Below are 13,680 nucleotides of genomic sequence, written 5' to 3' on the forward strand. Positions count from 1 at the left end.
TGGAGGATTGGACTAAGAAGTGGCAGTGGGATTCAGTGTTGGTAAGTGTGAGGTGATGAATTTTGGTGGTAAAATAACAGCAGTAACTGTATTCTGAATGGAAGTAGGCTCGGTGCTGTGGAAGAGCCGAGGGATTTGTGTACAGGTTCACAGAACATTAAAGGCAGCACCTCAGGTTAATAAGACTAAGAATGTTAATGAAAATCTAAGTTTTATCACAGGGTATAAAATATAATCACCAAGAGGCAATAATGAGCATATACAAAAGTTATGAGTTGGAGTACTGTGTACCATATTGGCCTCCATTCTGTAGGATGGATATTGAGCAAGTTGTGAGGTTGTTCAATTCACTTCCAGGGTTAGTATTTGAGACAGCAACTATGCCAACCTTCAAGATTAGATTGGATAGGTGGATGAAGGAAAAAAGGATAGCGTGATATGGGAACAGGGCGGGTAAATAATATTTGGACTACTTGGTCACCTGGAAGGCAAACTCTGACCCTTGGGCTGAGTGGATTGTGCCCATGTTATAACTTGTACGTAGAAGAGGGACAGAATCATGGAATGAACCTACCAAGTCACTCTGGGTCTCTCAAGGGGAAGCGACAGCCAGTCACCTACCTCCAATTTCATCCAGGGAATTCAGCTAATTAATAGGAAAAATACACTTAAAATGGAGGAGGGGGAACTCTAATATAAAGGAAATAAATATATCATCAAAGAACAGTACAGCACAAGAACAGGCCATTCGGCCCTCCAAGCCTGCACCGATCTTGATACCTGCCTAAACTAAAACCTTCTGCACTTCCGGGCACCATATCTCTCTATTCCCATCCTATTCATGTATTTGTCAAGATGCCTCTTAAACGTCATTATCGTACCTGCTTCCACCACCTCCCCCGGCAGCAAGTTCCAGACACTCACCACCCTCTGTGTAAAGAACTTGCACCGCACATCCCCTCTAAACTTTGCCCCTCTCACCTTAAACCTATGTCCCCTAGTAACTGACTCTTCCACCCTGGGAAAAAGCTTCTGACTATCCACTCTGTCCATGCCGCTTATAACTTTGTAAACCCCTATCATGTCGCCCCTCCACCTCCGTCGTTCCAGTGAAAACAATCCGAGTTTATCCAACCTCTCCTCATAGCTAATGCCCTCCAGACCAGGCAACACAATTCTTACCACAAGTCCGAGTAAAGTAAAGCAGAAGGTAATGAGGAAGATGATGGTTCTGTACAAGTATGCAACGTGACATGCGGAATGATGGACCTCATTATAACTGCTGTTCAGTTCAAGCTTTCCGGTGTGAAGGAGGAGGCACCTGTGGCGAACCAGACAAGGGAGACATCAGCCTTCTGCTCCTGTAACCTATAAACCTTCCACATGATATAATGCAGAGATAAACAAAGAGAGCAAAACATTTCCAGGTAGAAAAGTTTCAACCAGTGAATCAACAACCTGATGACTCAAGGCTACACCCATCACCTGGTGCAGCCATGAGCTACCTGGGCTGAGATCAGCTAATTCATCATAAACCAAAGATTCATGCAACAGTCATATTCAATAATCCACCTGCAGCTGCATTTATCCAGAGTCATTTTTGTAAGAAGCTCTTTAAAACATGTGCAGAGGGCTGGGAGATGTGTTAGTGTGCATTACTCTTTTGCGATGGGCAGTTCACTTCAGCTGAAGTTTATCAGAGGATGAACCATAGCTGTGTAGAGCTGCCCCAGAGCCCTGAAGTTAGAGCAGCAGCTGACTAGTGGTCAGGTACCTGTCTGGGAGTCAGGCACCAGCCCACATGTCAGATGCCTACCTGGAAGTTAGCTACCTGCCCAGGATCTAGACAAATTCCAGGGATCGGCTACTTGCCCAAAACTCAGTCACCTGCATGTGCTGATGGGCTCAAAATGCACCAATTGCAACAACAACAGGCATTTACATAGTGCCTTTAACATGGTGAAACATCCCAAGACGTTTCACAGGAGTAATTATCAAACAAAAATTGACACCAAGCCACGTAAGGTGATATTAGGACAGGTAACTAAAAGCTAAGTCAAAAAGGTAGATTTTAAGGAGTGTCTGAAAGGAGGAGAGGTGGAGCTTTAGGGAGGGAATTTCAGAGATTAGGGCCTTGACAGCTAAAGGCATGGCCACCAATAAAGGCACAATTAAAATCAGGACTGCTCAAGAAGCCAGAAGAGCATTAGAATAGTTGAGTCTTGTGGTAACAAAGGCATGGATGAGGGTTCCAGCAGTAGATGAGCTGAGGCAGAATAGGAGAGAAGATGGACAATGTTGCAGAGGTGGAAGGTGGCAGTCTTGGTAATAGAGGATGTGGAGAAGACATCAAAGCTTTGTTAGCTCTTAACAATACCACAAGGTGATCATTTTGAGTTATACATTACTTACGAACTAGTGTGGTTATTGTAACAAGCGTATCCATTTCCAACAAAAAACACAGGCACCATCAGTAGGAGAGGAATCAAACTGCAAGAGAAAAATCTCTAAGATGTCAATAGGGCGAAAGCCTCTTTCCTCAACTGGCTGTAAAGTTCCGAACTAAAATAAGCTTCATACAGCTTCAATCCAGTTCCTATTGGGAGTCAACAACCTCCATGTATTCCAACACAAATTACCACATGCCCCCAATTAGGTCTGCTACCGATCCCCAACTATAAAACTGATAGCAAATGGGAAAGAGATATGGCAAGGGGACATGTTAAAGACTTGATATTAATCTTAATATCTTTAATGATGATCACCTACATATCAAAAGAAACAAATATATTTGGGGAAAATGGATTTCAATTTTAGAAACAAAAATCAGACATCTGGTTCATATTTTGAAATTCTCACCCTACTCAAAAACCAGGCCATTTGGTCAAACCTATGATCCCATATTGATCACTGCAGCAGGTTCATCCTGAAGCAGATGTTGCATTGAGAACAGCTGGATGCAATATACCTCGGTTTCTATATGAGGCACATTGTTGGATTGGTGAGGAAGCTTTATCCTGTGTTATGAAGAGTTCTGCTATAGGAAAACTGCTGCCTCTCGTGGATTAAATGTTCAACTTCATTATTTATATACAACAACTTGCATCTATATAGCACCTTTAACGTAAACTGTCCCAAGGTACTTCACAGGAGCGTTATGTCAAAAGTTTGACACCAGGCCACACGAAAAGACAGAGCAGGTGCCTAAAAGCTTGGTCAAAGAGGTAGGTTTTAAGGAGCAACGTAAAGGAAGAAAGTGAGGTAGACAGTGGGAGAGATTTTGGGAGGGATTTCCAGAGCTTAGGACCAAGGCAGCTGAAGGCATGGCCACCAATGGTGGAGCGCTGAAAATCGAGCATGTTCCAGAGGCCAAAATTGGAGGAGCGCAGAGATGTCAGAGGGTTGTAGGGCTGGAGGAGGTTACAGAGATAAGGAGGGGGCAAGGCATTAGAGGATTCAAAAACAAGGATGAGAATTTTTAAATCACGACATTTATTTATGTATTTTATTTTTAAATTTTATTTAGAGATACAGCACTGAAACAGGCCCTTCGGCCCACCAAGTCTGTGCCGACCATCAACCACCCATTTATACTAATCCTACATTAATCCCATTTTCCTACCACATCTCCTCAATTCCCCTACCACCTACCTACACTAGGGGCAAATTACAATGGCCAATTTACCTATCAACCTGCAAGTCATTTCCAGGAGCCAAATGTAGGTCAGTGAGCACAAGGGTGATGGCTGAATGGGAGGGACTTGGTGCAAGTTGGAATGTAATCGGCAGAGTTTAGGTGAACTCAACTTTATGGAGGATGAAGTTGGAAGGCAGACAGGAGTGCATTACCCGATGACATGTGTCAGGTTCGAGTCGGGTCCGGTCAGGCCCCTCTTCCGGATCCGGCTTTCAGATTCGGGTCGGGTTCTTTTTCCCGACCTGAGCAGGACTTTAGAGTGCATTATTCAAATCTGGCGGTAAAAGGGGAACGGATCAGGGTTTCAGAGGAGCAGAAATTAAAAGGTGCCAGATTTAACCCTCAATTTACAGTGAATTAGCTGATCCCAAGAAGGGCACTACAACTGACCGTGTCCCTGAGCTGGAGAGGAGAAAAATGAGGCTGCAATTTCTGGTGTACAATGTGTATGTATGGGCACCAGGTGAGGACAAGATTGGTTGGTCAACTGTAATACCCTCCACAGCCAAATAGCTGTGGGTTCACACAGGAAGAATGGGTGCTTTAGCAAGGTGGATGAAACCCATATGCCAGCAGAGAGTAGGTATTGTCAAAAGGCAAGGACGATTGGCAAAAAAATAAATTGTTATATATTTACCTGGATAAGATTATTACGATCCTGCTCAGTCTGACACTGCTTTCAGTCAACTGCTCAAAACAGCATAAAAACAACAAGATCAGAGCCACGGAATCAACCAAAGTAATCAGTCAACTGTCAATTTTTTAAAAATATTAATCTTTGAAATCTTACAAGTACAAGAAAGGAGGTCAAATCTCAACACAAAATCTTGAGATTAAGAACAGTAATTGTTAATTATGACATCCAGACAGATATTGTAAAGCATCATTAAATTCCTTCATTTGGGCATTGCTTGTTGTGGGAGAATATCAAACACGATCTTATTGAATGGGACAGTAGGCCAAATGGCCTATTCCATATGTTAAGTAATGCGCCACACAGACTAGAAAGGTGCGAGTTTGATTTCTGGCCTGCGCTGTCTTAGCTCATTTCAGCCAGACTGGCATTAGGGAAAACAACAATAATTCTAAAGACCCCATGGGCTAAAGGAAGAGAAATTTAACCAGAGTTCCTGATCCTGCTGACCAATGTCCAATGAATCCTGCTGGAATGTGCAAAAGATATGCAGTGTTTTTTTTAAATCGAGGTTCATCCTAAGTAGGGCTCTATGGGCTGTTCCCAGGGATACACACTGAAATAAATAATCAACTGCTGCTGGGGGACCATCAACTCAGTGAAAGAAGCTCTTTGGTCTACCTGAAACTTGTCAGTCTTCCAGTGCAAAAAGCTGTCAACGACCAAGGTTCAGGACTACGTGCTGAGAGATGCACTGAAGCTTCAGACAACCACAAAGGCTCAAAGGGGAAAGGCTACTGTCTAAGGCCCTCCCGCCATAGTACACGGAGAGGCTGGAAACCATGTAAAAACCCCTCGGGCTGTATGCACCAGAGAATACTTGACATGAAATGTAAATGTACATTGTAAATATAACCTGTAATGACAAGTGTGGTGAGGCACCTCATGTACTGTATTGAAAGAAATTGATCTGTTTTGCACTTTATATACTGTCAAATTTGAACTGTTATGTAATCTACTTTTACAAACTTTATGAATAAAGTACATTTTTGGGAAAAGAAAGCATGACTGTGGATGTCAGATGTATTCATTTATTGTTCATTTGATACATAGTCTTGTTCATTTGAGGCCACTGTACATGCTTGGTGGAACATGTACAGTGTGCTACTAGAGAGAGTCGAAAATAAAGGTTTTGTTTACACCAGTAATCCAGAAGGTAGTGCTGTGTTTCTTCCAGAGATTTACAATAGCAGATCTATGCTGTAAGATTTTACAATGGTGACGAGGTCAGAATCTGCATTTACTTTATAGCCAGGTATAATTCGTTGTGCTTTCAGTTGTGAATTCCAGGTAATGCAGATTGTCAAATATGGACAATGTTGGGATTTATGCACAGCTGGCTTTGTATCTTTGTACAGCTAGTGTAGGACAGTAATTTTGTCTCATACATCAATGCAAGGGCAGTTTGGTCTGCTTAAACCTTAGAGAATAATTTATTGCAGTATTGTAGCACCCCACGAAATGTGCATTTGTTTCTTCCACCTGCCATTATTACTTTTGATGACGTCTATGATTGTGCCTGCGAGAGGCTATCCTGGATCCTTGATCACGCTCTGTTGCTGCACTGACCATCAAGAAGACAACGGCTATGCCCAACCTATCACATTTTGATGTGCACTCCAAGCCCTCATCTGTGTTCCCTCGTTGGCAGAAGTGGCTGCAACAATTTGAGGGCACAATGGTGAGCTTTGGAATCACTGATGAAGAGGACAAAAAGGCCTTCTCCACTATGGAGGTGAAGAATTGGAAAATATTATTGAGACACTTAAGCCTGCACAAGACAACTACCACTCAGCAAAAAATGCACTAACAGCTTATTTCATGCCCAAGAAGAATGCAATATATGAAAATTATTTTCCAATGAACTAAGCAAGAAGCAAAGGAAGACAATATTGATATTATTATTGATATAACCGGCAACCGAATGTGACTTTGGTGGCGTCGAACACGTTGAATGGGAAATCAAAACACAAATAATTGAAGGTTGCCTCTCTAGTTAAATACCCAGAAAAACACTCGAGAAAGACTGAACGCTGTCAGAGCTGCTGAAGTTGGTAAGATCGCTATTTCTTTTGGAGTCCAGAGCTGCTGAAGTTGAGGCTGCCAACAGCTACTGCCACATTTCAAGCTCATTTCAAGCTCAGTGAACAGAGTTCACTGCTCATGTGCCAGGCAACAACCTGCAAAGCAACAGCAGCACTCAAACAGGATCATGACTTGTCCAAGCAATGTTTCGACTGTGATGGTGCTTATCCACACCAGACAATATGCCCTGCTGCTGGCAAGCAGTGTAAAGCTTGTGAGAAACTCCACCATTTTGCTTGTGTTTGCCACTCATCAGCAAAATCAGCTGTTCAGAACAATACTACCAAAAGGCTGCTACATTCACGTACCACACCAAAAGGATGAGGGAATGTAGCCAATGTCTAGATTACACCGAATATACTTTTGTACTGTGTTCTGGATATAGTAATCATTGGCTGTTTGAAGGAGATGCTCTCATAAATACAGGACTATCTGGCAACGTCATGGGAAATAAAACGGTCAACAAACATCAGGACCGCCCCATCCTTTGCAAACCACAGTACACAAAAATCTTTCCATATAACAGTAACAAAACACTGAAAGTTCTTGGGACTTTTCAAACGCCAGTCGCATTCAACGACTCCAGAACAACTGCTGTATTCTATGTCAAATCTGGAGAAAGTGACATGCTCATCAGTTTCCACACAGCAACAGATCTGCGCAGGATTGTGTTGTAGAAATAGCAAATGAGGGTCGCCAGGGAATTGTCAAAACCAAGCAATTCTTTTGGAAAAAGATATGGTTCCTGGGATTTGTGGAGCACAAAAACAATCAGCATTTGCCAAGCCAAGCAACCATAATGTCAAATCTTCGTGAGCTGCTCAATATTTTTTTTTAATTCATTCATGGGATGTGGGTGTGACTGGCTATGCCAGCATTTATTGCCCATCCCTAATTTCCCTTGAGAAGGTGGTGGTGAGCTGCCTTCTTGAACCGCTGCAGTCCATGTGAGGTAGGTATACCCACAGTGCTGTTAGGAAGGGAGTTCTAGGATTTTGACCCAGCGACAGTGAAGGAACGGTGATATAGTTCCAAGTCAGGATGGTGTGTGGCTTGGATGGGAACTTGCAAGCCACACACCATCCTGACTTGGAACTATATTGCCGTTCCTTCACTGTTGCTGGGTCAAAATCCTGGAACTCCCTTCCTAACAACAGTGTGGGTATACCTACCTCACATGGACTGCAGCGGTTCAAGAAGGCAGCTCACCACCACCTTCTCAAGGGCAATTAGGGATGGGCAATAAATGCTGGCATAGCCAGTGACGCCCACATCCCATGAATGAATAAAAAAAAAATTGAGCAGCTCACGAATGTCAATATGTCCAAGCTACCTGCAGGCCCACGGACTGAAGTTAGCGTAGACTTTGCAGACTTGCCCATTGACAGGCACTTGCTTGTTGTAACTGACGATTACAGCAGATTCCCAGCCGTAGAAATAGCTACGTCTACCTCAGCGAAAGCAGTTGACCCAAAGCTTGACCAGATTTTTGCTTTGTTTGGAGTCCCTCAAACAGTGAGAAGCGACAATGGACCCCCATTCAACAGCGATGAGTTTGGTAAATTCACCAACTACCTGGGAATTACTCACTTAAAAATCACACCCTGTTGGCCAAGAGCTAATGGAGAAGTTGAGAGATTCATGTGCCCCTTGAAAAAAGTGATCTGTACAGTTACTGCTGAGAGCAAGTCGTGGAAGCAGGGGTTGTATCGTTTTCTTCACAATTACAGAGCGACTCCTCCCTTGACCACTGGAAAGCCTCCGGCCAAGCTCAGCCTCGCACATCCTATGTGCACACGTCTTCCTGAGACACCCCACAAAGCTAATCATCAACACGTACACGAGCGTGATCGAGGGCAGACAGCGCATGAAAGCAAACGCAAAGCGAAACATGAGATTCAGAACTACACCGCTAAAGCCTAGAGCTTGTAAAATGTGATGGTTATGTTGGAAAGAAAACAAACCCCTATGACATCCAGCCATTTGTTGCAACCAACACAAAAGGATCACTGATCACTGCTCAGCGTGATTCACAAATCATCACACAAAACGCATCATTCTTCAAAGTGTTGCAAACACCATCGCAAGCATTGCATCTGATCCAGACATAGCCACTTCAGATGAAGCACGAGTTAAATGAGACAACACCTGATGTCGCATGTCAATATCCTACTCGTGAGCGGAAACGTCCACCATACTTAAGCAATTATGTTACAAACTGAAGTAATGTCCAAACGAAACAATGTAAACAAACCATTGAAATTCTCATTTACCAAGAAGGGGAGGGATGTAATGTATTGTTCATTTACTGTTCATTTGACATGTCGTGCATTGTTCATTTGAGGCCAATGTACATGCTTGGTGTAGGATGTGCAGTGTGCCACTAGAGGGAGTTGATAATAAAGTTTACAGCAACAATCCAGAAGGTAGCGCCATGTGTTTCTTCTAGAGATTCACAATAGCAGATCTACAATGTGAGATCTTACAAGATGAAAACAGGCTCAGAATTGGATGCAGCATCTTTTGCGGTTGAGTAGTTTGCTACATTCACTCACTGGACATTTATTTGGGTGAGGCACCAGAGATGGTGCAAGTGCTGGATGGAATCATATCAGTGGCTTCAGGAGAGGAGGGCAGAAAAATAACAAAGCAGCTCCCTTGTTACTTTAACTGTACAAACTGTTCCAATCGCACCTGGCATTGTAACACTAAATGTAACTAAGATACAACAGCGTCATGGAATCACAGAATTACAGCTCAGAAGGAGGTCCCTCGGTCTATTCTCCTGTACAAATACAAACTGTTCATCAGGAGCATTCTGCTGTACTCCCAGCCCAGTATCAACACTATTTTTGCAAAGACTGACTGAGCGTTCAAACTGATGCACATAAATTTAAAAAAACAATGTATTGATCTAGAGGGACACAAGACCGGGAGTGGATTTAAGGAAAGACTGATCTGTCTTTTTCCGTCCTATGGTTTCAGACACAGGCGGAAACTCTGTTTTTCTCATCACAGATGTGGTCTAACTTGCTGAGTATTTCCAGCATTTTCTGTTTCTATTTCAGAAGGAGAGATATAGCCACAGGTGACACAATCAAACTCCCAAACATTTCATCACAGATTGAAATAAAACTAAAATTATTCAAAAGAGAATCCTCACTTCCCGTGAGTGAATGTGCCTAGGAGAGTGGGCAGAACCATGTGGGTGAAAAGGTTTCCAGGTCTGATCCCTGGATTATGGTGTTAACTGATCTCAGCCAGGCTCACAGCTGGCCTCTCAGAGCCCTTGGGGCTAGAGTGTGCTTGTGATTACTGCTGGGCAATGCATATGTGTGGATTTGGCTGGGCTGATGCACTCATAGTTGAACAGCCTATTGGCATGCACCTGCCAGGCTCACACACAAATAGTGGTCAGAGTTGGGGCGTGGTACCGATGATGGACAGCTGCACTTTGCAGACCATAACCCAGCATAAGCCAGTGCTCTTAGAGAGGAGGAGGGGAGAGTCAACAGTTTAACTTCCATCAGTAGGAGGTCACCTTTCACAACAATACATTTGGGGCAGGGGTGGATGACGGAGGTATAGATCCCTGGTCTTACCAGCTGTAATTTAAAGAAAAACTCACCAGGCAAGATGTGTCATTCACCATCACGTGAATCCTCGTCCTCAGATCCCTGTACAGGCACCAGGTATAGTTCAGGGTGTAGCAAAAAGATGAGATATAGAACACCTGCAATACAGGTTATGCAGCAGTACATTAACATTAGGAATGTATTAATTGCCTCTTTGCTCAGCAGCTCACTTGGTATTGAAACTTCTGGTTTCCATTTGTGGGGGAGACCAAAACTAGCTGCCATAAATATAAAATAGTCATTAATAAATCCAATAGGGGATTGAAAAGGAACTTTTTTAGCCAGAGAGTGGTTAGAATGTGCAACTTGTGACTCTGAGTAGTTGAGGCAAATAGAATAGGTGCATTTAAGGGGAACCTAGATAAGCAAATGAGAGAGAAAGGAGTAGAAGGTTTTGCTGATAGGGTTAGGTAAGGTGGGGTGGAAGGAGCCTCATGTGGAGCATAAACACCAGCATGGACTTGTTGGGCCTGTTTCTGTGCTGCACATTCTATGTAATTCTATGTCATAGAGCCAAGTTTAGCAGGTAGGGAATTCCCTGGATCACTTCTTTGGATTGGGAGCAACTTGAACGCACATGCTGGATGCCTAAGGCATTTACTCACTGGGTGTGACAGCTTCTCAACCCTCCTGCCCCAATGTTTCACTTGAGGTCAAAGAGTTGACCAGGTTGAGATCTGAAGCTGGTCATGTGGCTGAGGTGTTGGAATGCTTCTGGTGCCTGTGACCTGTACCTCAACGAGAGTGCGTGCTCCAGGAGACAGAGGTGAAGAAGTGAAAGGAGAGTAGTTAGTCCAGATCCAATCTTGTGCTGACAGATGCTAAAAGGAAAGATGTGAAATACAGTCCAATATACATTTGCAGCAGATTCACAATGGAATCTATTCCTGTCCCTACCTCCCACTGTGTTTGTGGGTGCACTGTTCATCTTCTATTCCAATTGCTACTTTGTTCACAAATCTTTCCCCGAAATATGTGTGTATTCACGCACAGATTTGTTTGCGTGTCCATCCATAAAAGCTGAAAATAATTTCTATTTTGCAATTGTATCTATTTTTTCTCCTTCTCCTAATCTTATCTGCTGAACATCTCCCACGTTAGTCAGAAGTTTCCTTGATTTTTGTTCTTAGGGGTGTACAATACCCTCTCTCCGATTCTTACTCCATCAGTCTGGCAAGGTATAATTAAGACCAGAAACATAGACTGTGAGGAAATTCTGTGATGAGCCTGCATCACGCTGGTCCATTAAAAAGCATGTTGGAGCACAAAGGATCTCTTCATTGAATAATAGAGTCGGATCTCAGCCGGGATGACAGTATAGCTGATATAATTGTATTAGGGAGGGAAAATTCACATTCATTATGCAACAACTGTCAATGGGAAGTGTCTGTGTGGTGATTGGGTGAGGATGGATTTGGCTTGTCTGAGATGCGAACACTATTATACATCCTGTGGACATTCAGTTGTCCAAGCTGACATAAGAACAGCCACTTGGTTGAGGTACTGGAGAGTGACCAACACCCTTGCGACTATACTCAAGAAAGGGTCTGGAGAGGAGAAAATTGAAGAACGTTAGAAAGAAAAGACAAATGAAATAGTTAAAAACACTTTAACAAGGATGGAAGTTTCCTCTGGCAGATTTTATGGGAATTTTCTACATCCCTTTTGTACCGTCCGTCCTTCATTTCCTTTCTCCCTGTCCCCTCCTCTCCCACCCGTGATTTGCCTCGAGACTGCTTACCTGTCCTATCACCTGGAGATTGTAGCAGGCAATGCTCTGAGTACTGAAGGACTCCCCATAGAACAGCACACCAGTCAACCAGCAAACCCCCAGCATCAGGTCAGACAAACTCAGGTAGAACAGTGGGCGAATCTGAAAAACCAAAGACTCAGGATCAGTGGCTCACAGTTTGTTGATCAAAGCAAAACCAAAGCTGCTCTCAATAAACCCTCCCTCAATGTGGTAGGCTATTTTCTGCCCATCTTTAGGACCTCTGACTTCCCCGATTTATTGATTGGAGGTGTCAGCTGACCATGCCACAGATAAAAGGGGTGACAGAGTTAACTTGATACGATTTCCAATTGTGGGCAGTTTTGCACTTTAGGCTCTTTCCTGCAGGGAATTTGGGTTGAAGCTTCCTTAAACGCATTTTACACAGGATCCTGATAATCAGCACACTGATTCTGGTCGGGGGTGGTGGTGGGGGAGGGAGGTGCCTGAAATGGACCTGACTTAACATTAATGTCAGCTATGGTTTAGTTGGTGTCACTCTCATCTCAAAGTCACAAGGTTCCAGGTTCAAGTCCCACTCCAGGACTTGAGCACAAAAGTCAAGGCTGACTCTCCTGTGTAGTACTGAGGGAGTGCTGCACTTTGTGAGGTGCTGTCTTTTTGGTGAGATGTTAAACTGAGGTCCCATCTGTTTGCTCGCTTCAGTGATTGTAAAAGATTCCATGGCACTATTTTGAAGAAGAGCAGGGGAGTGCTCCCCAGTGTCTGGGCCAATATTTATCACTCAACCACCATCACAAAAACAGATTATCTGGTCATTATCACATTGCTGTTTGTGGGAGCTTGCTGTGTGCAAATTGGCTGCGATGCCTCCTACATTACATTCGGAAGTGAACACTGGCTGTAAAGCACTTTGAGGTGTCCAGTGGTCATGAAAGGAGCTGGAGAAATGCAAGTCTTTTTCTTTCCTAATATTAAACATTCCTCACCATGAGGAAAGGTTATGAAAACAAGTATTCATACAGCAGAGGTTAAATAATGCCACAGTAATCTAAAATCAAACATCTCTACCCATACATTGTTTAAAAATGCAGCTATCTTTAACATTCAGAAATAATCAAATATATTTTGAGTGCTGGATTGTTGAAAGGTTCTACTGTTAACTCAGGAGCTAAAAATATTGCTGAATGCAAAACAGGGTCATTTGGATGTTAGATGATCTGACTTTGGGTTAACACCAATTCCAAACTTCTAAACAGTTCTCCTAGGCTAGAAAGTTGGAATATTAGATAGGGTGGATGCCCCTGATTGTTATCACTGATTCCAATGTGAAGTGTGCATTTATGAGCACAATCTGGCCAGGTTGTGACACAACCACACTATTCACCATGGTTGATTAGGCTCATCTGTAAAGAATGAGGTCCTGCAGACTGGCTGATATCCATGGAACCCTGGATAGGTAGCAGCGACCATAATATGACTGAATTTTACATTCAGTTTGAGGGAGAGAAGAGTGGTCCAAGATTAGTATTTTAAACTTAAATAAGGGCAATTATGAGGGCATGAAAACAGAGCTAGCTAAATTGTATTGGCAAATTAGGTTAAGGGATAGGTAAATAGAGATGCAATGGCAGATATTTCAGAATGCAAGAATAGATACATTCCAATGAGAAAGAAAAATTCCAAGGGGAGGACCCACCATCCGTAGTTAACTAAAAAAGTTAAAGTTAGTATCAAACTTAAAGAAAAAGCATATAATTGCACAAAGATGGGAGGCAGGTCAGAAGATTGGGCAGAATATAAAAAACAGCAAAGAATGACTAAAAGATTAATAAGG

The 13,680-nt window shown here is 43.0% G+C and overlaps 1 protein-coding gene across 1 annotated transcript in view; it reads right to left on the reverse strand.

Moving 5' to 3' along the window:
• tmem116 (transmembrane protein 116) overlaps window positions 1-13,680 on the reverse strand; it is a 31,192-nt gene that overhangs the window by 9,708 nt on the left and 7,804 nt on the right. Inside the window, exons 4-8 of the mRNA XM_068055482.1 lie at window positions 11,853-11,984; window positions 10,105-10,209; window positions 4,335-4,387; window positions 2,413-2,490; window positions 1,183-1,321 (exon numbers count right to left, since the gene is read on the reverse strand). Coding sequence (XP_067911583.1) covers window positions 1,183-1,321; window positions 2,413-2,490; window positions 4,335-4,387; window positions 10,105-10,209; window positions 11,853-11,984 — 507 coding nt within the window. The remainder of the gene's footprint in view (window positions 1-1,182; window positions 1,322-2,412; window positions 2,491-4,334; window positions 4,388-10,104; window positions 10,210-11,852; window positions 11,985-13,680) is intronic.

The sequence above is a fragment of the Heterodontus francisci genome, chromosome 23 (assembly GCF_036365525.1).
Source record: "Heterodontus francisci isolate sHetFra1 chromosome 23, sHetFra1.hap1, whole genome shotgun sequence".
NCBI lineage: Eukaryota > Metazoa > Chordata > Chondrichthyes > Heterodontiformes > Heterodontidae > Heterodontus > Heterodontus francisci.